General features: G+C 45.7%; 1 protein-coding gene across 2 annotated transcripts in view; it reads right to left on the reverse strand.

The window, feature by feature from the left end:
• The window catches only part of IL17RD (interleukin 17 receptor D), a 74,235-nt gene that overhangs the window by 15,773 nt on the left and 31,597 nt on the right, over positions 1 to 26,865 (reverse strand). For both annotated transcript variants that reach the window (XM_059161248.1, XM_059161247.1), the window contains exons 2-8: positions 15,165 to 15,222; positions 10,059 to 10,184; positions 6,124 to 6,242; positions 5,525 to 5,645; positions 3,099 to 3,143; positions 2,851 to 3,002; positions 1,175 to 1,240 (exon numbers count right to left, since the gene is read on the reverse strand). In XM_059161248.1, the coding sequence (XP_059017231.1) occupies positions 1,175 to 1,240; positions 2,851 to 3,002; positions 3,099 to 3,143; positions 5,525 to 5,645; positions 6,124 to 6,242; positions 10,059 to 10,184; positions 15,165 to 15,222 (687 nt within the window). The remainder of the gene's footprint in view (positions 1 to 1,174; positions 1,241 to 2,850; positions 3,003 to 3,098; positions 3,144 to 5,524; positions 5,646 to 6,123; positions 6,243 to 10,058; positions 10,185 to 15,164; positions 15,223 to 26,865) is intronic.

Raw genomic sequence — 26,865 nt, forward strand, 5'->3', positions numbered from 1 at the left:
TTTGCTTGCTTTTTTCAGTGGTATTTTAGAACTTCATGTATACGGATATTGAAAATGTCAGCAGAAACCTAGAGAAGTATAGGCAGATATAATGGGCAGAACTTTTCCTGTTTAACTAACAGTTTTTAGGGACACCTGCGTGGCTCAGTCGGTTAAATGCCTGCCTTTGGCTCAGGCCATGATCCCAGGGTCCTGGGATCAAGTCCCAAGTCAGGCTCTTTGCTCAGTGGGGAGCCTGCATTGCCCTATGACTGCCTCTCTCTCTTGCTGACATATAAATAAGTAAAATTTTAAAATAAAATAAAAATAAAAGTTTTTAAATTTAAATTTTAAAAAAAGATATTTTTGTAGCCGGGGCCCAGAGCAGGTTGCCACAGTAGGTAATACAATGGCCTACTAATAAATATTTTGTAATATAACTACTGGAGAAAGAAATAGTACAAGGACCCTCAGACCATCCCTCTGTCCCCCTGAAAGCAGAAAATAGATCTCCCATATGACAAATACCCTCACTTCCTGTAAAGTAAAAATGACATCCTTAATTTTCTGAGATAGGGACTTTAAAGTCGAGAGAACTGTAGAAACAAACCTTGTTACTTCTTTGTCTAATTTATTAACTCAGCCTAAATTCCACTTAGAACCCTTTCCTAATTAAAGCTCCCAAACATCTATTTTCTTTATCCTGTCAATTCTTCACAAATTTATTATCTCTTTGTCCAAAAAGCATAACAACTGTGCCTGCCTTTGTCATTTCCTTGGGTTTCAATTTCATTTTGGGGCCTCTGTGCGCACTGAGTAAGACTCTGGTTTTTTTCTCCCCTTAATCTGTCTCACGTCAATTTAATTCCTAAACCAGCTGGAAGAACCCAGGGAGGAAAGAAGGAATTTCTTCCTCTCCTACAAAGGAATACTGTATAGAAATTCTAAATCATGATTATGTGGACTATATGGTTTCATAAGAATATTTATATGAACTATTTTAAATGCTGAAAGAGAAACATCAAAGACTGATTACGTATAAACTTTCTAAAAAGCATGTTGAAGACTATGTAAAAATACAACTATGCATTACTTTCAATGGCTTGAAATTTTGGTGTTGTAAACAGTCGGAATTCTTCATGAACTAGATTCACTCTGTAGCATTAGTAATAGGACTTTCTTGAATTATACATACCTCAATTATATAATCCCCAGGAGAAACGTTTTGAAGGAGGCAGCTGGTTGTCTCTGTATTTTGCTCCTGCAAAGCAACAACACCAACCCTTTAAAAACTCACTTCTTAGATGAGGGTCATCCGGACCTCTCTTCCAGAGCTGAAGGACACTTGCCACCTGTCTTGACCATGTTCAGAATAGATTAATTAGATCAGTAAGCAACCCTGTTTAACTGCTACACAGGATTTGACCTTCACTCTGATAGGAAAGCCCAGGAGAGCGCAGGACCCCTGTCATAGTCTATACTTAGTGAGGCCCTCAGCAGGACTATTTCATTTGCAGACAAGGAACCTAGTTAGAATACCCTTTACTTATTGAAAGGGTGAGGAAAGAAATTACCTGCCCATGTTTGTGCATATTTTACACGCTGTAATTTCGACGGGAGGTCAAGGACAGAAGTGAGAGCCCACAGGAAAGCAAAACTCAACAGGACAGAAGCACATCTAGGAAGGTGCTAGGTTCTGCTACCATGACCAAAAACCTCTCTTGGTGCTTACTAGAGGTCGGTCCTGTGGTCTTCCACAAGACATTTGCCCCTCTTGCTGACAGCCCTCAGTTTAAGAACTTGGTTGTTGAGTTTCTACTTAACTTTGGTCTATGTGTACAATCAGTAAGCCCCTGAAAGCTTAGTGCCTTGGCTCCAAGATGTGATTTTCTACTGACTAGCTGTGTGACTTTGAGCAAGCCAGATGACCTCACGGAGCCTTGGGTTGCCCATCTGTAGAGTGGGGTGACAGCAGTCTCTGTTGCATAGAGTTGTAAGGATTCAATCAGCATAAAACATGGTGACTGGCACACAGTGAGCACCCAATTAATATTTAAAATAGAGCAGAATGGGGGCACCTGGGTGGCTCAGTTGGTTGGGCGACTGCCTTTGGCTCAGGTCACAATCCCAGAGTCCCGAGATCAAGTCCTGAGTCGGACTCCCAGCTCCATGGGGAGTCTGCTTCTCCCTCTGACCTTCTCCCTCTCATGCTCTCTCTCACTCTCTCTCTCAAATAAATAAGTAAAATCTTTTAAAAATAAAATAAAATACAGCAGAATGAACTATAAATACTTAATTCTTTTGGTTCCTTGGTAATACCTTTCCCAGGTTTCATCCCCCATAGGATAGCAGGTGTGTAGATAACTGGAGAGTGAGGGTTGTCCATGAGACCTAACATTCTGGATTATCTACCAATTGCTGAGATAAAGCCTCATATTCACGTTGAACCATCCAAATTCCAGGGGCACAAGGGTCACTTTAAAACATATATTGGGGCACCTAGGTGGCTCAGTCAGTTAAGCGTCTGCCTTCGGCTCCAGTCATGATCTCGGGGTCCTGAGATCAAGCCCTGCATCAGTCTCTCTGCTCAGCAGGGAGTCTGCTTCTCCCTCTCCCTCTGTGCTCTCTCTCTTTCTCAAATAAATAAAATCTTTTAAAAAATAAAGAGAATAAAAATAAAACCAATGAGAGAGAGCATGAGAGGGGGGAGTCCGATGAAGGACTAGATTATGGGACTCCAAGGTCATGACCTGAGCTGAAGGCAGTGGCTTAATCAATTGAGCCAGCCAGGCACCCAAAAAAATAAAATATTTTAAAAATAAATAAATAAATAATGCAGTGTTCCTGAATGTACGCACAGCAGCAGCTCACCTGTTTACAGGTCTTTCTCCTGAAAGGCCCTTCATGCTTGAGCTTATAGTGAAGATAGAAGAAACGGAAGCCAAAGGTGTGTGGCGCGGGATCAAAGGACACCTGCATGTCCAAACCGTGCTGAGTGATGTTCAGGTTCCGAGGCTTCCAGACTGGGAGGAGGAAGGACCAGAGTGAGCACCCAGGGCCCCCCCACCCCGACACCACCTTGCGGGCAGGACCTGACGGACGGGACCAGCTCTACTTACACGGCTTACAGGCCAGGTTGTCCGGCTGCAGCAACAGGTCGCAGGCTATGAAGAAAGACGCAAAGTTTTAGTTTCCACACAGTTTGACATTTTCTTCATCCTCTTGGATGATGAAATAAAATACATATGATAAAATAAAAATGTTGGACGTTCAATAAAACACAAATACACGGTGCTGGGTAGTGTGGGGAAAAGTATAAGATATGCCAATTCAGCAATGATTTTCAGTACAGTGTAGTTATAGCTCATGAAAATTTAAATCAGACAACATAAAAATATGAATGCGCTTCATTTTATGCCAAATAAATGTAAACAGTGTCAAGTCACCCAGACTCTTGAAGCTTGTCAAGCATGACAGAGTTTCAAGGTCAGCAGCCAAGGGCAGGAGGACTGTGTTCAGGCTGCTGCCACAGACTCTGGTTTAGCTGTGAACAGAAATAAAGCCAGCCCCTACTCCTCTGTCTGGGGATTTAGGCACAACAGAACTCTGGAGTGATGCTGGTAACTGTCCTGGATGGCTGTGACCTTCGCTAGCAAATGTTCTGATGGAGTCTAAAAATGGCATCGAGACATCTACCAGGTAGTAGCACCAAACCAACAGGGCTTGGAAGCAGGGCTTAAATGTGACACTAAGGGGCACCTGGGTGGCTCAGTGGGTTAAGCCTCTGCCTTCGGCTCAGGTCATGATCCCAGGGTCCTGGGATCGAGCCCCACATCGGGCTCTCTGCTCAGCAGGGAGCCTGCTTCCTCCTCTCTCTCTGCCTGCCTCTCTGCCTACTTGTGATCTCTGTCAGATAAATAAAGAAAAAATATTAAAAAAAAAAAAAATGTGACACTAAAACAGTAAGAGAGGCCCAAGAGCTGGTCCAGGATGCCATGCTGCTCACCCAGGGAGAACCCCCCGGCAAATGGCCACACAACGCCAAGAAAAGCAAGGCAGCCTCCACAGATCCCAGGGCACCGAAACGGTGATAAAATTCCATGTTCTGCCTCCGCCTCACCTCCAAATAGACATGTTGATTCCGACGGGAAAAATTAACCTTAAACTGTGTTAATTCTGATCAAAGTGAGCTTTTCATAAATGCATCCGAATCCTCTAATTGGTTATATATGCCAGGCATTGAGATGTAGCATGCACATAGTCTTTGCCCGATGGAATCCTATTTTAATTCAGAAAATGAGACCAGGTGTTATAAAATAACTTCGCTGCACAGAAACTATAGTTAATAAAGAAGGAAGGCAGGCAGGCAGGCAGGCAGGCAAAAAGACAACAACCAGAGTATGAGTTCCGGAGTTGAGAACAGAACAACCTCGCGTGGGAGGATGCAGGAAGGGCTGTCGCACCGGACTGCCCGCGGGCCATCGGACCACCAGACAAGAAAGCCCAACCAGGAAGGCACGAGGGAACAGCGGCAGGTTTCGGGAGGCCTGGGTACCGAAACTGAAAGCAGAGATTCAGGTTGAGGAAAGACACGCCACAGCACGGGCGGAACAGACGGCAAAGGGAAGGCGGCACAGCTGGCTGCCGAGTGTGGACCCACAGTCCGACTTCTGGGTTCGAATCCCAGCCCTGGCCAGAGGCTCTTTAACGTGTGGGGGTGTAACTCCACATCTAATAAGTGGAGATGGGAGGATTAAATTCTCTGAAGGGTCGGGATGGGGGTAAACGGAGTCAGTATTTAGAAAGGATTTAGAGGGGCGCCTGGGTGCTTCAGTGGGTTAGAGCCTCTGCCTTGGGCTCGGGTCATGATCCCAGGGTCCTGGGATCGAGGCCCGCATCTGGCTCTCTGCTCAGCAGGGAGCCTGCTTCCTCCTCTCTCTCTCTGCCTACTTGTGATCTCTGTCTGTCAAATAAATAAATAAAAATCTTAAAAAAAGAAAGAAAGAAAGAAAGAAAGAAAGAAAGAAAGAAAGCAAGCAAGCAAGCATTTAGAACTGGGCCTGATACATAGATGTTAAACAAACTTTCTAGAAAGAGGCAATCTCAGGGTTACTGATTTGACTGTCTTAATGTAATCCTGAAAACAGACAATCACAGAAGCCATTTTCCTGATAACAGGTAAAAAAAAGATGGAATTATTTCATGCTCTACCCTTCATCTCCAAAATCAACTGCTACTTTTTTGTCCTCCCCCCCACCAAATGGTTTTAATTTATGGTTGTCTTACAGCAGCTGCACCCCCCACACACTTAAAAAAAAAAAAAAAATCAAGCATCATGTCTACTCTTGAACCAGCTGGCAATGGGCAACTCAGGTCAGGTGAACTTCTAAGAATTGCTTTTCTGGATACTTTTTCTGGATGCTTTTGTCCTCACCATGCTGGTTTCACACTAGTATTTGGTGGGCTCTTCAATATATCGCCCCCAAAAGTCATGGGGGTCAGGAGCAGTTTCACGATGGGAACCTAGCAGGCAGGCCATACTTACCACGGGTTCTAAAGAAGAAAGGGTGATAATTGCTTTCATTTTTAATGGAAGGAAAAGGGACGATCTTCACAAAGTAATCCGTTTCAAATTTCATATTCAGGAAAGGTTGAGATTCCATTCCCTAAAAGGGAATAAAAACAGACACGATATCATGAAGAAATCACCCAACCCTCCACCTACACACCAGACCTTCAGGCCTCCCTGACGGTCACCCACACACTCTTCCAGACCTGGGGGGGGGGTCTGTTTTCAGGACCACATTTAACGGGAATAAAAGATCGGCAGTGCTGCCTGTTCTCTGGCAGGGAAACCACGGCTGGTTCATGTGGAACCTCAGAGCTGGTGGGGAAGAGCTCACACCCTCTTGAGAGCACAAACCCACCTTCCAGGACATGTAACCCGAGAGGTGTGTGCTGGAGAGATTCTCTGGGCGTGGAGCAGGCTTGAGGTGTTGCCGAGCTATTTCTTGCCCACCTTGGCAGGAGGGGCAGACCCCACAGCCCCTCCTTCTCCAGTTTCACAGACGTTCAATCAGACCATGGCGTGACCCCCAGAACAATGGCGTGTCTTCAGGAGCACATTCCGTGCGTGTGACTTACGGTTCTTTTGAAGCTACTGTTGAGCTGCTTTGGGTCCTTTAGAATCAGTTGTTGGCACCGTCTTCCCTCCGACTTTAGCTCCTCCAGTATTACTCGAAATCCTTTTAGGAATTCGATGCCTAAGCAAAGCAGAATTCTTTTATGAAAAGCGAACCTAATTACCTTTGAACACACTTTTCCTGCCTCCCAGATTACCTTCCTTTCCGCCTACACAACAGAGTTAAAGGAATTCTAACTTCGGCCCGAATATCCAGGTTTTAAGGGAGGAAAACCGCGTGCCCTGCATTCCTCTGGGACAGGCCAGGTGATTTCAGAGAAAATTAATTAGCTCTACTGCAGCCAGCCATTTCACAAATGCCCATTGCCTCTGTGACATCAGGGTTCAAATGCTTAGACTCAAGTCACAATTCATCCTAAAAGCCTACCGTGGAATACATAATTTCTAGGTCATCAGATGGGGTGTATTTGGCTGATAATTCCCACTGCTGACTAGGACCCGACTCCCCCCAAACCATGTTTCTGCTTTAAGTTTTTGTCCTGTATTTGCTGGCATGGTTCACTGAATCATGCACAAAATTCCCAACAAAGTGTATGTCTGCACCCAAGGGGTTCCTAGGCTTGAGATTAAATAGTTTAGAATGCCTATGTGATTTACAAAGCAGTTCTTGCTCTAATCAGGCCTGAAAGGCAGACACCCAAGGGCTGCCCAGTGTGTGCTCTTCATACAGCCGTCAGAGGCCTGAGACGCCCACCGTGCTGCTGAAAGGCGCCAGCCCAACCTCCTGCCACCTGAGGATTAGCTCTGCTGATCACAAGAGCCAGCCCCAGCACTCTGCATCCCATGGAAACTGCCTCGGTCCAACCGCAGCTGGAGATCCCCGAAGCCGGCCTCAGTTGGCGCGGTATCGATTTCGCATTCTTTCTGAACACTACACAAGGAGACAATTTCAACCCTTCCCCCCACAGGGCAAAAGTAATGACATAGGATGCAATTAACCAGGTGGGACAATTACTGATGGCAAAGGACAGGGAAATCTCTTTTGAACAGGTTCTCCCCTCCTATAATTATTTGATGAAGAACATATATTTTCCGGTGAGTAGGGCAAAGGAGGCACAATGAGAACTTCACATTGTCAGGGGTCACAGTGTAAAATGTGCTGGTACGGCCTGCCACGCTGCATTTCAAGTACAAAGCTTCCTGTGAGGGTAAAAGCCAGCCAACCCACAGCCCAAGATTCAGACATGCTAACAAGAACCAAGGTCTTTGACCAGTGACCAGTTAGCAGATCTCACAGGAACTTCCCTTATGAGATTCAAAAAAAAAAAAAAAAAAAGAAGAAGAAGTTGAACAAATCCTTATTATTTTTACTAAGATTTAATTTATGCCATGTCCCCAGAGCTGCTATTTAACAAAAGCTGGGTAGGATTAATAGGATTCAAGGCTGTACATTTCAGTTTCATAAAAAATCATCAGCTGAGGTGGGATTGGGTGGTTGTAGTCCTCATTTTTAAAAGACCAGTTTGAAAAACCACTACTCCAAGTCTGGGGTGGGGGTAGGGATGGGGGTAGAAGCAGCAAGTGTAAATCTTACATCAGAGGGACACCTTTATCACACCCTGAATGCCTCATACTTCCATGTGTAGCAACTTCATACAGTAGCTTCCGACGAGGAAACTTATTTGCTCCTCTCCATCATTTAAAACCCAGGAATCCTCCTAACATCCATGGAAGGAAAGTGTTATCCCCATTTGACAGATGAGGAAACAGCTATCGAGACCCTGAAGGACTTGCCCAGGATCACAAAGGAATTAAACAGCAGATGTGGGACTCGAACCCTGCCCGTGTCTGGCTCTAAGCTGGTGCTCTTACCCCGAATGCTTCTCCGTCTCCCAGCAAGTTTTCCTTGACAGGACTTGAAAGAACCTCCGAGAAGCAGAACCTGTCCACCCACAAATCACGGTGCATGAAAAGCACCACATTCTGCCCTCACCACTCCACCTGTTAGTTTTCCAACCACACGCTCACGTCCCTTCCTTTCATTCTAAAGGAGCCTGCAATTTGTCAGGCCAGCCCCTCCGCTGTGCAGCCGTACATGGAGTGGCCACTTCCCGTTTATCCACAGAGAATGTTTTTATCTTTAAATGTTAAGATAATGTTATTTTTGGAAAACCCGCTGCATTCAGACCCAGCGGTATTTACATGGATAAGTGAGTCAGGCCCGTGGGGGTCTGATCTATCCTCCCTCACTCTGCACTCACCTCTCCTACAGTCGGATTTTCCTGAGATTTACCCTGTTCAGATGAAGAAATCCAGGCTTTTATTGTACTTTTCCCTTAGCCAGATTTTTTTTTTTTTTTAAATTCTAAGATTCAGTGGCAATGTTAAAGGAATAGGATTGAGGACCAGGTTCTTTTATCTTTCTTTTTTTTTGGCTTTTACTTATTTATTTGACAGAGAGAGATGCAGCAAGAGAGGGAACACAAGCAGGGGGAGTGGGAGAGGGAGAGGCAGCTCTCCACCAAGCAGGGAGCCCAATGCAGGGCTCGATCCGAGGACCCCGGAATCATGACCTGAGCCAAAGGCAGATGCCTAATGACTGAGATGCCACCCTGGTGCCCCAAGGACCAGGTTCTGATGATGATAACTGTAGCCACTTTTCCCCCGCTCATTTTGTGTTTTTCTTAAAGATTTTATTTTAAAGTAATCTCTACGCTCGATGTGAGGCTTGAACCTACAACCCCAAGATCAAGAGTCACATGTTCCACAGACTAGGCAATGCAGGTGCCCCAACAGCTACTATTTTTTTAAGAGCTCTTTCTAGGGGCAGCCAGCTGGCCCAGTCAGTGGAGCATGCAAGCCTTGATCTCAGGGTTGTGAGTTCAAGCTGCACACTGGGTGTAGAGATTACTTAAATAAAAACTTCTAAAAAAAGAAAAAAGCTCTTTCTAGAAATATACTGCATGTGTATGTGTCTGGAAATCTTACCACAAACCAAAAGGCAATCATCTGCACATTACAGATGGCAAAGCAGGGCTCAGCAAGGGTTAGAGGCCTCTTGTAAGAAGTAGAATCTGGGTTCGCACCCAGGCCCATCTGAACAAATAAGCCCTGCCCATGTCCTATGCCCAGTTAGCGCATCCTCTCTGGTGTATCATCAGCTTGTTAAAGGGGATAGCAGACTCTGCCCTAACCAGAATCTGGCCAGACAATGTGGGTTTGCTTTTCTCTGTTTCTTCATTTTGGGTTTTTTTTTTTTTTCCCAGCCTACATGGCTTAAACAAATAAAGTTATTTTATAGGGGGCGCCTGGGTGGCTCACTCAGTTAAGCATCTCCCTTCTGCTCAGGTCAGGATCCCAGGGTCTTGGGATCAAGTCCCACACATCAGGCTCCCTGCTCTGCAGAGAGTCTGTGTCTCCCTCTGCTCCTCTCCCTGCACGTGCTCTCTCTCTCTCTCTCTCAAATAAATAAATAAAAATCTTTAAGAAAATGATATCAGGGGGTTTTATGAAAACTGGATATTCCTGAAAACTCACAGCATGTGCCATTGCCTGGATATCCATGTGGGCACAGAGATGGCTGATGCTGGATGCTGAAGCCATTACATTCTTGTGCAGGTCACCTGTCCCCTGACTACTGCTGAGACCCAGAGGCCAAGGGGTTAATATGATTCATCACCACACACTATCATGTTGCAAACCTACATCTCTCTCAGTAACAGCCAAGTGAATAAAAGATGAGCCGTGAGGCCCAGCATCGAGCCCGGTGCATGCCTAGCAAGTATTGGCAACAAAGCAGGTAGTGTATCTGGGCCCAAGCACACCTAAGCTACACTTAGTTCAAGACCTGCCCAGCTCCTGAAGGCTGTCACACTGGGACCCCTGCACTGGTCACCACCCACACCGGCCACGTGGCGGACTCTATCTGACCACTTACCAAGAGCCCCCGGGGACCAAAGAATGGTGACTGCCACTTGGTCATGGCAAGCGTACTGACTGATGGTGATGTTCTGGGCGTCAGCAATTACGTGCTTCCCCACCGGATTCAAGTAAGTGGTGCAATCTGGAGCGTTGGGAGATCAAAGAACAGTTAGATTAAAACATTTATTTTTTGAGGTTCATGGTTATCTCAAATTACACAGAGCCGTCTGGAGGTGGCCAAATCCATTCTGTCTAAAGACGAGTGCTGCAAAAGCCCAGACAGGACATCAAAGTTTGACTGGTCGGAGAACTATAATATGCCGTAGTGGGTGTAGTACCAACCCCGTTAACCACCCTTCGAGTGAAATTCTAGGACAGTGTGAGGAGGATCACATACAGTGTGACTGTATCTGTCCACACATACACAATTTGACTATGTATCTGGCATTAACTTTCTTTTTTTTTTTAAGATTTTATTTATTTATATGACAGAGATCACAAGTAGGCAGAGAGGCAGGCAGAGAGAAAGGGAGAAGCAGGCTCTCTGCTGAGCACAGAGCCCAATGTGGGGCTCAATCCCAGAACCCTGAGGTCAAGAGCTGAGCAGAAGGCAGAGGCTTTAACCCACTGAGCTACCCAGGTGCCCCTGGCACTGACTTTTTTACTATTATGACACTTTACCTAAACCCATCCTTATGTACATTGATTCAATCTGTTTGCAGCATGAGAGAGTAATCTGAAACAAAACAAATGACTAAATAGTCTGGGGACTGCTTTTAGAAGAAACCTGGAGGCAAGGTGAGCAGGAAAAGGAAGCAGGACGAGGATGAGATTCATGGGGGCGTGGCTCAAAGCAAGACAGTTTAACAATTCAATTAGTACCTACAAAAGGGACCAACTAACTTCCTGACGAGCAAAGGTACCTTCAATGTTAATAGCACCTTTAACAGAAGGTAAAACTTCTGCTCCCAGACACCACATGTTAGCAAAGATACCCACAATGCCCACCAAATTCAAAGAGCTCCACATTGCTCAAACAATGAAGAACAACTCTCTGGTACTGTGTGAGGACATTACCTACTGCCAGCAGTCAACACAGCCATGACCACGGGGGCACCTGTGATACCTGGTATTGCTAAAGAAAACTTCAAAGTCTACAGGATCCTAAAAAGGTCCCAGAAGCTTCCAACCAGACTCAGAATGGGACACTAGAGAATGGCCGAGGGCTGTTGTAGCCACTCATGCAGGGAGAACCACCAGCCATCCCTACCAAATACCAACTCGTGATTCTTACACTGCTTCATCTCCACTTCCTTCTCAATGATTAAAATGGAAAACTCTCATTGGTACCTGCTCCAAAAAAGTCCTCAGTTCCATCAAATGTCCAAACCGACTCATGATGCCTCTGAAGTCAGGGTGTTTCACTTTGAGGTGAAGCAGTCAGGGGTATTTTCTAGGCTCAGTGAATCTGCTCCACTCCCTCTGCCCTGCTGTACACCACACCACACACTTCCCTTTTTTTAAGATTTTATTTATTTATTTGACAGAGAAATCACAAGTGGGCAGAGAGGCAGGCAGAGAGAGAGATGGGGAAGCAGGCTCCCTGTTGAGCAGAGAACTCCATGCAGGGCTCGATCCCAGGACCCTGAGACCATGACCTGAGTCGAAGGCAATGGCTTAACCTACTGAGCCACTCAGGTGCCCCTACACTTCCCATTTTTAAAAAAGATTTTATTTGTTTATTTGAGAGAGAGTGTGTAAGAGAGTATGAGGGGCGGAGGGGGGAGGCAAAGGGAGAGGGAGAAGCAGACTCCCTGCTGAACAGAGAGCCCTCATGACCTGAGCTGAAGGCAGATGCTTAACTGACTGAGCCACCCAGGCGCCCCCGCATTTCCCACTTTTATGACTAAAAACGTTCCCTGGGTATTTGAAAATAACAAAAGAACGTAAGAAAAATGTAGAAGTCAGCCATGCCCTCCCACCATACAGAGGTAACTACTACCAGCTTCTAAAAAATATCCTTCCAAGCCTTCCAATGTGCACATAATATTCCTCCTTTTAAAATTTCTTACTGCAGTTCACCACACATGCACTACAATGCACCCCCTCCCACTCTGGCAACTCCCAGCTCCCACACTGCCTGGGGCTCGCCATCTTGCCTACCTGCTCTAGGTGGACCTGTTCCATAAACTCCATCTGCTTAAAAAGCAGCCACCTCAACACTTCAGTATTACTTCTTCTGAAGAGATGTTAATAATTAATAAAAACCAAATTCTACTTCTAATGAAAATGGACTCCCAAAGCATTTAACATGTGTCCTCTGGGTGCAGAAGAGAATTTTAGTAGAGAAAAAAAAATTTTTTTAAACATCTGGTTTAACACCCACATTGTACAAATGAGAAAACATTTTGCAGCTAAGAGACCAGCTGGCTGGCTTTGGATTCCACTGCTGACCAGCCCTGGGTCAGGACAGAAAGCAGCCTCGGATGACTCATGCATGGCTCTTGCCATTCTAGCCTCAACACAGAGGTGATTACTATAGTAAGTTCTGAATCCGAGGTAGTCAGTCTGCAAAAAATCCTGGCTTAAACTAGATTCCCAACATTTAAAAAAAAAAAAAAAAAAACAAGATCCCATCATACTTGTCAAAATTCAAACTTTTTTTGGTAAGATTTTATTTATTTATTTGAGAGAGAGAGAACATGAACAGAGGAGGGGCAGAGGGAGAGAAGGACAAACACATTCCCCACCAAGCAGGGAGGCTGACCTGAAACTCAATCCCAGGACCCTGAGATCACGACCTGAGTCGAAGTCAGACCCTTAACAAACTGAGCCACCCAGGTGCCCCCAATTCAAACATTTCTACTTATTGAAACCTCTGACTTAAATAGCTTTTAGAAAAAGAGGCACAAATAAGAGCAAATCAGTTTTTTTCTTCCTTTGTTCATTCTTAATGCCAAAATTAGCACTCACCAGGTTTCTGTAAATATAATTATGCAAATATGAAGTCTAAGAATGGAGAAAATGTATTACAACCTACTCAGGCCATTACCTCCTCAGAGCCTGAAGGAGAAACGAGAAAAGCAACATGAAAGGAGACATGGAGATCTATAAAATTTGCTTTTGACTTAAGAGTAAGACATTCTCTTTCTTTGTAACATTGAATGGTAAAGGAGTAGAAAAATAAGATTTTGTAGTTTTATGCTTTCGGTGAAAAACTTGGTAATTTGTTCTTAGCTATTTCAAACAGAACTGGTAACCAGTCAACGGAGCAGTAATAGAAACTTCCTCGTGGAAGAAAGAAATATCTTTTCAGTGGAAAACAATGAATAAATTTTTTACACAAACCTGGATCCAATTATTAGGAACTCTTACATTTTGGATTCTGGTTACCAAAAAATTATGCCCAAATGATATTCTGCCAAAATGCAACCGAGCTTCAGATGTCTTGGGAGTCAATCTGAGTTGTGAATTAAATTCTAATTAAATGCTGAAGAATAAGAAAGAAAATAATGACGAAGAGACAGGCATCACGCACATGGGCCAAATATTTAGTCTCATGAAGAAAATAATAAGATACTTTTAAGTTTTACAGGTACAGATCCTCTTTCACAAAACCCCATATTAAATTAGAGCTGCAAATACTTGTTTGCAGCTGACCAGAAAATTTTGAACTCTTGAATGTAATACAAGATCAGCCAGGACCAAGAGCATATATTAGAAATTAACTCTGTAGCTCAAAGAGAGATCTCTAACACATGTCTTTACTTAGCTGAATTAAATATCATGGACTTGCAAATCTTTCATTAGCATTGTAACATTTACCCAGAGAGCATGCACACACCACTGATGTGAAATCTGTTTCAAATGTAAGTCCTCATTGGTTAACTTGAAGTAATCAAGTCAGCAACTGTGGGCAAAAATTTGACACACATATTTGTATCTCAAAATTGTTAGACTGTATACACGACCTCAAAAATCTTGCTTTCACAGTGATCATTTCAGAGGCCTCCCTGTGACCCACACCCATCACTTACACGGATTCATAATCCTCTGCCAGAGATGAATTGAATGTCAGGAGTTACTGAACAGGAGTCAAGCTTCCTCTTGTTAACATTTTTACGTATAAATTATGGCTCATAAGGCTAAAATGCTAACAATTCTATATAATTACCTTCTTACCATGAAAGCACTGCTGAGGGGGAATGCTATATGCTTAATCAGAAAAAAAGCACCCCACCCTGCCCTGAGGAAACAATTCAGCCAGATAAAGCCACACTTCCTTGAGAGAAAGGACCAAAAAGATGCTGTATTCCCATTCCGGCTGGAATGACTTCTAATATTGGCAGGTATCAATTACTGAGTGCACATCACAGGCCAACTAAGTTGAGCTGTTAAAAGCATTACCTCATTAAAGCCTCAACAGGATGCTCAGGAAGAAACTAACCTTTATTTTACAGCACGTGAGAACTAAGGCTTAGACAAGTCCAGTGGCCTGCCATGCTCACCAGTGACAGGTAGGACACTGGAGGTGGAAGCCAGTCCTGCGGAGATGGCCAACTGGAGACCCATGGGCCAATCTGGGACACATGTTCACTTCGCCCACTCTGGGCTTGTGAACATGTTTAAATAGATACCAATATTAAAAAATGCCAATTTCTCTTTCTTCTTGCAAATCACAGCTGGCTACACTTAGAGGCAAGGCCCCAAGGAGCTGGAATGGAGAAGCCAATGCTCCCTTCGGACCAGACCTGGGCTGTCCAGTTGGCCACAGTCCCTACTATTCCCTAGAATCCCCCCACTTGAGCAGTATCATCCACTTGTCTGCTGCTGGGCCCCTCCAGGCATCTGCTTTTGTTCTTAAGGACATGGTTATGTCTTGGAGACATCAGGGTAGGTCTCCATACATAGTTTCTCCCAAAACGGTGGACACTTGACCTATTTAAGCTCCCAAATACTTGAGCAGCATCATTGAGACTAGCCCCCTTAGCTCTATCAATTAACCTACACAGGTTAAACTTCCTCCACCCCAGGAACCGCGGGGTCCTTGATGAAGCACAGCTCTGTAAGCTTCAGATCACTGAAACGCTTCCATTCTCCAGTGGTGAAGCCAGTTACTTACTGTCATATCGGAAGGTGATGTTGTGCAGCCCGCTGTTTCTGCTGGCCGGCCCCACTCCCTGTGGGAAAACAAGAGAACGTGATGAGGAGAGAAGCCAATTTGCTTTTCCAGCACACATCCCCATAGAGTCAAAATGTACACAAGATTGCAAAGACCCAGGGTCATACCAGTCACTAAGCAATGTCTACCACTCCTCCCACCCACCCCGGGCCCCTTCTCCCCCACTGGCTGCCAACCTCCCTCCAGCCCAAGAAGATTCTTAACTTCCAGGCCAAGAGCATCAAGAGCACTCACTTCCCCTAAGACAATAGGAGCACGCTGTTCTGTGTTTGGGGGTTAAATAATAATTCATTAACAGTAAAATTGGGAGAGAGACCATGAGCTGCCAGCTGGAGCCCTTCCAGTTGGATCCACTTTGAGCAGGGATTGGTTATAAAATTCGCCTACCAGACACTCTCGTCCAAAACCTCTATTAAGCCACGACAGATAGGCAATTCCTCAAGTCTAAGGAAACAGGTTTCTCATTCCAAGACCGGGAATGAGTGTGGGAATAAGCCATTACTTTTAATGAGAAAATTCTTCACTGCATCCATACCTATGCTTGGAATATAGAGGGTGGATCATAAAAGAAAAAGAAAAAAAGACTTTAAAAGGGCTAACTCTAACTCTGGGTGATGTGGCCGTTAGCCATCTGCACTTTTAATAGCAGGGATAACAACTCTGCCAGACTCCCCACTTTAATTACAACATCCACAGAGGGAGCACCGGAATCCTCCCATCGCCCCACCTCTTCCTAACCCACCACTTATCCATCATGGGAAAGAGCAGCTACAGATCTGCCGACTCTGGCTGGTTTAACTGTTTCTGTAATAATCAGCAAATGTGCCATTCAGTGTTAATTGCAGAATTCGCCAAAAACAGTTAATTCTGAAATGCTCAATGATGGGAAAATATTCTAACCACACAGCTAAAGTTTCCACTCAACAGAGGGGATGCTGGGAAAAACCATATGCCGGCAGCCTGGTATTTAATGGGCAATTGTCACACTGAGACACAATGTGCAGAACCCGTCTGATGGAGCCCAGGGTCTTGGGCCACAATCCCATCACATCCATATGCTGGAGGCATATGCTGCTTATCCTGAAGCCAGCCATGCCCACTGAAACTCTATCCCTGAGCTCAGATAAACATGGAGATCCAGGAAGGCACAGCTGCACAGAATGGGCGGCACGCATGCGCAAACGTGCACACACCAAGATTCTCATTCAAGTGAGAAATAAGCGCTAACGTGAAATCTACAACAACGCAGAGCACTAGCCCATGATCTACTGGGGCTCCCCTTCTTCCTGACGCACCTTCCTTCTCCAGCTTTCCTGTTTCCATCCTCCCTTTCCCACGTACACAAGATTCTGGAGTTCCTCCCCTGAGCTGAAACACTTTGGAAAGGGTGGTTTTCTTATGAAAATCCTAAATGCCTCCACAATTCCTTAGGGACAAGGCCTCTAGGGCGCCACCAGAGGATGCCCAACTTCCAGATGGCCAAGACCGGAGTAGCACAACCAAGCAGGAGACAATGCCACCCACCCCCCCACAACCCCTAGGAAATACCCAAGACACCCAAACCACAGCCTTCTCCTCGCTTATGAAGCCCCAGGATATAAAATCACCCACCATCTATTATGAGCCAGACATTGCGCTAGGCACAGTGGAGAACAAAACAGCCACTGTCCCTGTCCTCAAGAGCAAAGTGACTCATTCCTTCAAAGAAGACTAATGGGGTATGTGGATCACACGCCAAGTACACAGATGAATTTCAAATCACACCCTGACCCTCCCAGAACTCTCAGTGTGACACACAAGGCATACGTAGCTCGGGTGAAGAGCCAGCCAAAAGAAAGCACAGAGCCTCTGAAACCCCACAGGCAGCACCGCACAAAGGATGAGTTGAGGGGGGAGGACAGCACACCCCAGAAGCTTGAAAGAAGTAAGGGAAAGGGAGCTTCAAGGGAGGGCAACAAAAATGCAAGGGGCCAAGATACGTACCAAATCCTTCCATCCTCCTGTTGGTGACCATGGGCAAACCACTTCACTCCACATGGTCCCAGCCTCCTCAACTATCTTCCCAAAAAGATAATTTGCATGACTTTCCCCTGGGAAAGGGGTTTGAGGAGGCCCACATGAAACCCTGTAGAGGAAGGGCTTTTCAAAAAGGAAATGCATTTCATTTAGTAGCACGTAGGACTCTTATGACCGGTCAGTGAGACCAGTCACCTTAGTTGTAGGACTGTCAGCTTACACTTTGTTCTTCTTCTCCCCATATTTCTACGGCAGCATATTTTTCTTTTAAAGATTTTTATTTTTAAGTAATCTCTACACCTAATGTGGGGCTCGAACACATGATCCCAAGATCAAGAGTCACCGGCTCTGCAGACTGAGCCAGCCAGGCACCCCTATAGCAGAGTGTTTTTAACAGGTATTTACCGGGCACTTGCAATGAGCGATGTATTGTGGAAAGAAGCCCAACACCATGAGATGTGCTATATCGTGCAGATAAGAACCTAAATCCCTCCAAATAAGGTCTGCCTGCAGAGCTGTTCAGAAGGGGGCCCAATGAGCTGGCCTCAAAGGACAGTGAGGCTTGTATGCAACATCTATTCACTACCCACAGAGCACTCCACCTGCACCCAGGCCCTGCTGGGCTGGGCACTTGGACCTGAAACAGACCTGGGTCCTGATCTTAAGGGGCTATGGCCACCAAGGTGATCTAATGTGCAAATCTGCCATTTATTCCTCTGTTCCAAGCTCCCTGTCTCTTGTAGAACTTTCCTGATGTGGCTTCTGCCTCTCTTCTCAGCCACTTCCCTCCCTACCTGCCAGACTCCTCCAGGCACTGCATTACTGCTCAGTCCATGTTTTGGAGCACTTCCAATATTCCAGAATGCCCTTCCCATCAGCCAGGTCCTGTTCCTGCCATAGGCTTTCCACCTTGGTAGAGCTCCATCATACTGGGTCTCTGACACAGAAATCTGCCTGCATACTCACTTGATGGAGGTATGATAATCCATCCCACAACTTGACCAGCATGGCACTTCTGCCAGGGCACATGAAAAACAGAACTTCTAATTCCACAAATAATCAGAGACTAAAAGCCCCTGTCACGATGCCGGGTCCTTGAGCTCCAAGGCCACAGAGCGCAGCGCTCTGTTCCATGGCAAGGACCCGCTCCGTGTACGCTGCAAGACCTTTCACTCTTGTAAGTCGTCCATTGCATGGTTTCCCGGCACTGCATCAGACAGGTGCTCTAGCAGGCTTCACCCAGTTCACACTCAAGTAATGCACCTACTGCTCCTGGGCCCTCAGAAACCCCATCAGAAACGGTGTGCCCAGGCTAGCCCACAGAGTTTTTCTTTCTACTGTGTGGTAGACAGACTAATAACCCCCACAAAAAAATAAAAAATAAAATGTCTACATCATAATCCCCAGAACCTGTGTTACGTTACACAGACAGCAAAAAAGGACTACATAGACGTGATTAAATTTAAGGATCCTGAGATGGGGAAATTATTCTGGATTATCCTGATAAGCCCAATGTAATCACAAGGGTCCTTCTAAGTGGGATTCAGAAGGTCAGAGGAGGAAAAATGACCACAGAAATAGAAGGCAGAGAGACCATCATTGATTTCAAGATGCTAACACTACTGGATTTGAAGATGGAGACAGAAGGGACTGATAAGCCAAGAAATGTAGGCAGTCTGTAGATGCTGGAAAAGGCGGAACATTGGTTCTCTACCAGAGCTCTCCCAGAGCCTCCAGGAGCCAGCCCTGCCAACACCTTGCTTTTAACCTCAAGGAAGACTCATTTTGAGATTCTGACTTCAACAACTGTAAGATAATGCATGTGTGTTGTTTTAAGTCACTAAATTGTGATAATTTGTTACAGCAGCAATTGAAAGCTAATACTTTTGGTGGCAGTATGGTTGAAATGGATCTGAATGTCACAATTCCTCATGTGCTGTCATTTTCCCCTTCCTACCCCCAGGGTAGACTGATCGCTTCTCACTGCAAGTCTACCCCACCTTGACTGCAGGCAGACATGGGACACCGACCCAGTGGGGCTGTTTCAGATTCTGCCATATACACTTCTGTGGGCTAGCCTCGGACATATCTGGAGTAGAAGAGTGGTTAACACAATGGGCCTTGGAGCTGTAGAGATATGGGTTCAAATCTCCCCCTCTCAAGCTGGGTGACCTTAGACAAGCTCCTTAATTTTTCTGAGCCTCATTTTCCTGAGCTCTATAAAGCATCTGAATAAAACTTCCTGGAAAATCTCGCTGTGGGACTATGGGAGATGACACCAATAGAGCTCTCTACACAGCACGTGACGCACTGAAGGAGTGATGGCACCATTCCTGGGAAGATTCCTGCCCTAATAAGCAAGGAGAGAGCTGTGCAGCATGGGGGTAGGTGAAGTAGAAAAGGGAATGCTCACAGAAGGGGCATCTCCAGACATGACCGGTCTTATCATCCAGACCCAGGGGGTCTGGCGGATGGATGGACAGGTCAGGGCAAGGTGACAAAGGCACTAATCACCAGACCACCACAGTCTTGGTGGGAACTGGGCAACCCAGTGACTCCATCTCTGGTGAGTGTTCAGGTTGGATCAGATGGGGAGAGACTGAAGGCAAAACGACTAGGGCAGCCCCCCTACAGACTCATCCTCCCCACAACTTGCGCCACAGTCCTGGGCCTGGCCCATAGTCAGCCTTCGATCAATATTAGTTTTTTCCCCCCAAAACGAATCCATGACGAGGTCAGGTAATGCACACTGAGAACCCAAGAGGACCTAGCTTCATGTGACAGGGAGATTTATGGCTTGGAATCAGGACTCACACTAAGGGAACAAGGGTAAGCAAATTACAAAGCTGGTCAATGGCTTTGGAAGCTGTTTTTCAGTAAACAAGTCAAAGCTTTTAGCTACTCTACCCATTTTGATATTTAATGAGCTTACAATTAAGAATACTTGTTTGTCTGTAAACATCTTCCCGTCGCTTTGGATTCACTTCTCCGCCGGTCCTACCTTTCAGAAAGTGGATGGAACTAGAGCGTATCATGCTTAGCGAAATAAGTCAAGCAGAGAAGGACAACTATCATATGATCTCCCTGATATGAGGAAGTGGTGATGCAACATGGGGGCTTAAGTGGGTAGGAGAAGAATCAATGAAACAAGATGGGATTGGGAGGGAGACAAACCATAAGTGACTCTTAATCTCACGAAACAAACTGAGGGTTGCCGGGGGGAGGGGGTTTGGGAGAAGGGGGTGGGATTATGGACATTGGGGAGGGTATGTGATTTGGTGAGTGCTGTGAAGTGTGTAAACCTGGTGATTCACAGACCTGTACCCCTGGGGATAAAAATATATGTTTATAAAAAATAAAAAATTAAAATGCCAAAAAAAAAAAAAAATCAATGAAAGGAGAAGTGAGTTGGAGGAAATTGGAGGGGGAGACAAACCATGAGAGACTGTGGACTCTGAGAAACAAACTGAGGGTTTGGGAGGGGAAGGGAGTGGGGGTGGGGTGATCTTGGTGGTGGGTATTATGGAGGGCACGTATTGCATGGAGCACTGGGTGTGTTGCATAAATAATGGATTTTGAAACGCTGAAAAAAATTAAATTAAAATTTTAAAATACCAAAAAAAAAAAAAAAAAAAGAATACTTGTTTGTCGCCTGTTACTTAAAATCTATAAACACCAATGCTGTGGCCTCAGGGTGTCACATTCTTAGTTAATTAACCACCCCCATTTGCTGCACTTAGGGCAGCAGTTAATTTGTTCCAATGCTAGCTGGGAGAAGCAGAAGCCCCAGGTGCCTGGGGCTCTGCTCTGAACACTATGGTGAGCAGAGACGGAAGCAGCAAATGGGAACATAATGGAGAAAACATCTTTTACTCAGGAAAGGGGGAGGGGACGATAACCCATAAGTGCTCTAAAGGAATAAAATTCAAAACCCATACCATGCTCCACCCATATGGCAAAAAAGCAAAGGCCTGGACACAAAGCCACAGGCAGGACACAAACACAGAGCAGCCACGAGGGGCCATCTGGGGGCCCATTTCCTGAGGGGCTCTTGGGGATTCTAAGCCCATTAAGGACACCAACTTCCCAGAGCAACATTTCCAATCCAGCTCCAAGAGAGCTGAGCTGCCATTTTGAAAAAAAAAAAACTGCATTTTGAAAAGGACTGTGCTAATTACAGTATCCCCTTTTCCAGGTGAAGGCAGGCCAAATAGTAAGGCCTAAGCAAGACTGCTTTCAGATCAGTTAAGGAAGGACTTCTTAGAAGGCTGGTAACATTTTAGTGAACTGAGTTTGGGTGAAAATTAAACAAGAACATCCATCAGAAAGAACTGAGATAATGGGTTTTTAAAGGCACACTGAGCAACTACTTAAAAAACTAAGGCCAACTTATAACTTTCTATTTCCCCTAACATTTCCTCCACCTTGGGTTTCCAGTGAGTCAATGAGATATGAAAGATAGCAGATGGCTCTGTGAGGCTTAAAATGCACAACAGGACTGACATTTTTGTCTCTGACCAGCAGACATGGTGAAGGCAAGAGGCAGAACGTGGGGTCAATTTATTCTGCACAGGTTCGGTTCAGACGGCCTCATAAATGAAGTCAGATCCCACTTCAGTTCAAACCTTTAACTTAAAAAAAAAAAAAAAAAAAGAGTTGGGGGGAAGGGGGGGGGTGGGAGAAGTCAGCAAAAAGCAGAGAAGCCCCAGGTGATGTAAGCTGAGGAGAATGCCGGCAAACCCAAAACACAAGGCAAATAAATCACAAAGCCAGCTTGGGTCTGGATCTATTCAAGATATTCTTCTCCACATTCCCGGGAGCTGTTCTCTCTCACTTTCCAACTCCATGCAACCAACTTCAGAAATGAAGGGTGCCAGCTGTCTGATTTGGGGAGGTGAGCTCTCGGATGCCTGGTGGGGAACATACAACTCTGGGGGAGTTCCCACCAGCAATTACTGCGTCGGCCCAAAAAGACCCTGAGATCTTAAGCTAATTAGAGAGATTTGCTCGAGGAGGTAGGAAATCAGTACTCCAAAGCATCGCCTGTGTACCAGACCAAAGCCGTAATCATGATTCATCTCTGACATGTTGCTAATCAGCACACACATGTTCCTAATTTCACGCTCCCCAAAGGAAAGCTGAAGGGACAATTGTTTCTGAGTTCTAACATGGAGCCAACCGATGCCAAGTTACCATGTGTTCTGCTTATCAAACTGAGAGCTCTAGTTTCCTTCTAAGCGGCTTCTTACCCCTCCTTCCCTGCCCCCACCCTCATGCCCAAGGAAATCCATTCACTAAAGATAGATGTGTTAGGGCATTTATAGGAGTGTTTCTCAGATAGCAAATTTTCTTTCTTTTTTTTTTTAATTGAGATAGAATTGACATGTAACATTGTGTGAGTTTAAGGTATACAATGTATAGATCTGATATATTTATACACTGTAAAAGCAACTTTCCTAAACTGGCCTAAACAGAATTTAATGTTTTTTTTTTTTTTTTAATATTTTATTTATTTATTTGAGAGAGAGACAGTGAGAGAGAGCATGAGCGAGGAGAAGGTCAGAGAGAGAAGCAGACTCCCCATGGAGCTGGGAGCCTGATGCGGGACTCGATCCCAGGAATCCAGGATCATGACCTGAGCCGAAGGCAGTCGTCCAACCAACTGAGCCACCCAGGCGTCCCCAGAATTTAATGTATTTTTAAATGTCTTTCCCTGCTCCAGCCTTTAATTTTCTTCTTGCTTTGCCTCTGGAATAGACATATGCAGTGAAAACCCAAAGATATCAACACACAGACACACACACACACACACACCACTGACTCTTCTGTGTTTAAAAACAAAACAAAACAAAACTCTGCAGTCTTCTTAGTTTTCACAAAGCAAAGAGCTCAAGTACTTTTTCCAATTAAGTCTGTTAACGATCTGGGCTGTGTGTTCTCCTATGGCTGATACTGACAAACAGACAGGGTTGTTCCATTTTTCCAATTCTCAAAATGTTAAAAGCAAGCTATAAAACATGCCTCTGGCTAGCGAGCCAGACCTTTTCCCTCGGCTGCACACACCACTCCCATCCACTCAAATGAGAACCGCATGGTAAAGAGCTGGCATCTTTAAGATAACCGTCAACCCATCTGCAGTTTCAAAATCACACAGAGACTACTTCGCAGACACAGATTAGCCAGGTTTCTGTAAATAGTGCGTACGAAGAGGAAGCAAGCAACCAACCACCCAAACACCCACCCAGAAAATGGGCTACCAGCTTGCACCCACTTAGCTGTTAAACTTCACTCCAGAAGCTCAAGAAAGTATCTTTCTGAAAGGGCAAAACAGTGATTAAACAATAGGGGAAAACTTAATGCTGTACACATGATTGTTATGCCTAAGCTCAGAGGAAATGTTCGGATCAAAACAAACTACTAATAAAAAGCCTTAGGACCACACAGAGAGCGTGCACTGAATTGTACCGCTTCAAATACTGTTTCTGAGGCCCTGGGATGGAGTCTCCAAATACTGCATCACATCTGGAATTCTGCTTTTACAGCACAAATGCCTGCAGAAACGGGGGATTGTGACGTTGCCATGGGGAACCAGCCTCCTCCAGCCAGGCAGGTCCCCAGTGTGCCCCACACATGTGCTTCCTTCAAGGTAGATTTCACATATTTGGAAATTATTGAAGGCCGCCCTTTTAGGTTTTAGTGCTAATCGAAATATCACAGCCTACACTCGAAAGCAAGGTGACCCCTTCTGTCAGCCTATTATTTCTGTCCACATGGTGGTCTCAGAGAGAAATACCTCCTTAAAATAACAGTGGGAAGCAGCAAGTCAACATTAGACCCCTTTTCAAAAGTTATTTGTGGCTTTCCCCCCCTTCCTCTAGGAAGGAGACAGGCTTCAAGCATCCCTTTTAAACTCTTTCCTTCTCTGGCTGCAAAAATCCAAGTGAGTCAACCTGTGCACACAACTGCCACCCATCGCTGGCCTATGGGAAGGACCCCAGGCTCCAGCTTGGAGCTCGGTCGCTTGCCATAGCAGGAAGTGAGCCACTAACCCCATCCCAGCAGGGCTACTGGCCAAGGCAGGGGGTCTTCACTTTTAATTGCCGTTAATGGAAAAAGGTTTCTAGAACCCATAAGAGAATCTTGTGAGAAACATTCCTTACCCAATTTCCAACCCCCCCCCCCTCAGAAACATTCTTACATAATTTGGCATTCCCAGAACTCCCTGAGGAAATCGAGGGCTTCACAGGTCCCAGGTCCAAAGCCAAAGAATCTAGAGACCCCACTTGGAAATGAAGAGGTACATCTGGGTATCCCCATTTCCCTGGGATGCAGCTCCTCAATCCGACCCCTCCAGGTGTGGATTCATATAGATACATAAATGCAACAACCCCGCTTGGGTGGGGGCAAGTGTCCCCAACCACTCCTCATCCTCCCACCGTCCTACCTCTTCAAGACCCCAGGTGGCTCAAAACAATGGTCAAGACACTCATCTCTCTTTCTGCCCGAGCATTCTCCCAGCAGTTGTAACCAGAATGTCTCATGCAGAAGCAGTAGTGCCTCTTCCAATATGTATCTGTCTCTCTACAAGGTCTGGCCTTCCCCTGATCTTCCAGGGGGAAAGGAGGGAATCGGCCAGCCCAGAGGTGAAAGTGAAGCCAAGTCACCAAGCTCCGTGGGCAGATCAAAGGGACTCATGGGAAACTGATTCTCAGCCCTGCCCTGGTTCAGTGGGACCTCCAGCCTGAACTATTTCCATCTAGTCTCTTCGATACTACATCCCAAAATGTCCTCCTGAGATACAGCCGGGCTTTGTGAATGTGTGTGTGTGTGTATGTGTGTGTGTGTGCACGTGCGTGTGCACCCAGCCACACAGAAGGGAAAAAAAAAAAAAAAGCACCAGGAAGTCAGCAGCTCAGCCCAGGTGTTAACACTTAGCGCATCCTGCCCAGCCCCCTCCAGCTTGAGGCCGGCCGCCTGGGAGCAGGACACAGCAATTAGGCCCTTCCCGGGCCGGGCGCCTTTGTCCCCTCACTAACAGCATTAGTGTCTGACTTCCTGTGCACAACGGGGCCTCCCGGGGGGCAATCCCCGGCTGACCGGGGCAGGGCATTAGACTTCCTTTGTCAAAGACCCTCAAATGTTAACAAGCATGTGAACAAGCCTCTCCTCCCCCCCCCCCGCCCCCCCATTTCTCCCCCCATCCCTTCCCCACCTCAGCCACTCCTCCCATCCACCAAACACTTCAATCTTAACAGCCTTGGTTCTGGCAGACTGGTGGGAATCCGAGTTACTTGAGAGCAGTACCAAGCCTCTGTGGAAGCAAGCAGAGCTAACTGTCTGCCGAAAAGGGGACAAATGTGATTTGCTAGAGACAATCTCCTATAAACATGCCATTCTCATTTACAGAGTGCTTGCCGCTTACCAGGTCTGTGTCACTTGTCTGGCATGAACTAGGTCAACAGAAACGAACAAAGATGGAGGTGCTCAGGCAGGAGTCCCAGGCTGGGCAACACCCCCAGTCTGACATCCCTGTCAGCCCACGAGTCCCCTTCACGCATGCTCATGGGCTGATGCTCAAGATGGTCTCAAGATGCAAGGATATTTTGAAGCTTTGAGCAATATTCCCAGACTTTCACACACTGATCACATCTGAAACCGGGGAAACAGGTGCACCACCACCGTCACCATCCCTCTCTCAGCAAAACTACCATCACCGGAACCAACATGACTAAAACCCTATTATTTTACTCCACCATCCATCTCGACAAAGGGTCACAGCTTCATAGGTGGGGATGGAGAGGTCTGAGTATTTGGTGAGAGCTGTGGCCCACGTATGTACACACAATCGTGCACTCAGGATTTCAGGAAGCTTCTGGACCCATGCAATCCTCTTAGGGCCCCCAACAGTCTGCCTTATCCATAGCTCAACAGCTTAATTCCAGGTCTGTAGGACACCCTGAGTGGTTCAGCGATCCAAGGGAAACTTGGGAGATTAAAAGCAAAATTCAAATGGCAGAGGGAGGTGGTTGGGAGCAAGGCCTCAATTTTAAATAGAACTCTGGATTGATGCCTCACACCTCATCTTTCATAGGCAGTATTAATCCTTCGTAAATCTGTAATTGTCCACTTTGCTCAGGATGTTGGGACTCATGAACTTTACAAAGTAGCAACGTAAAAGACAACTATTTCTGCGGTTATGGGCAGGAGCCCATTAAGTGGGACACACAGAGCACCTTTCAGGCCACAGGTGACAATAGTCATGTCTGCAGTCAAGTCGGTTTCACCGAATCAAGTTAAAAAATAAACAATGTGGCAATTTCTTATTTCTTTTTTTTATCATACTCACAGTATCCAGAAGATGGAGAGAACAGCTGATTTCCCCCGCTCCTAATCAGTTGCCTTGAAGGTCTATGGTGTTTGTGGTCAATACAAAATTGGGTGGTCAACACAAAATTGGTCAACACAAAATTGGGTTAGGTTTTGGATATGTTTTTAAATATTTGCCCAAGAGCTGCAATGGAGGATAATCTAAAACTCCATTTTTTTTTTCAATGAAGAATAATCTTTGGCTTTCACTTCTACTCCAGACATATCTTCATAAAGATGTTAGTAGACAGAGAAAGGA

Source organism: Mustela lutreola, chromosome 2 (assembly GCF_030435805.1).
Source record: "Mustela lutreola isolate mMusLut2 chromosome 2, mMusLut2.pri, whole genome shotgun sequence".
NCBI lineage: Eukaryota > Metazoa > Chordata > Mammalia > Carnivora > Mustelidae > Mustela > Mustela lutreola.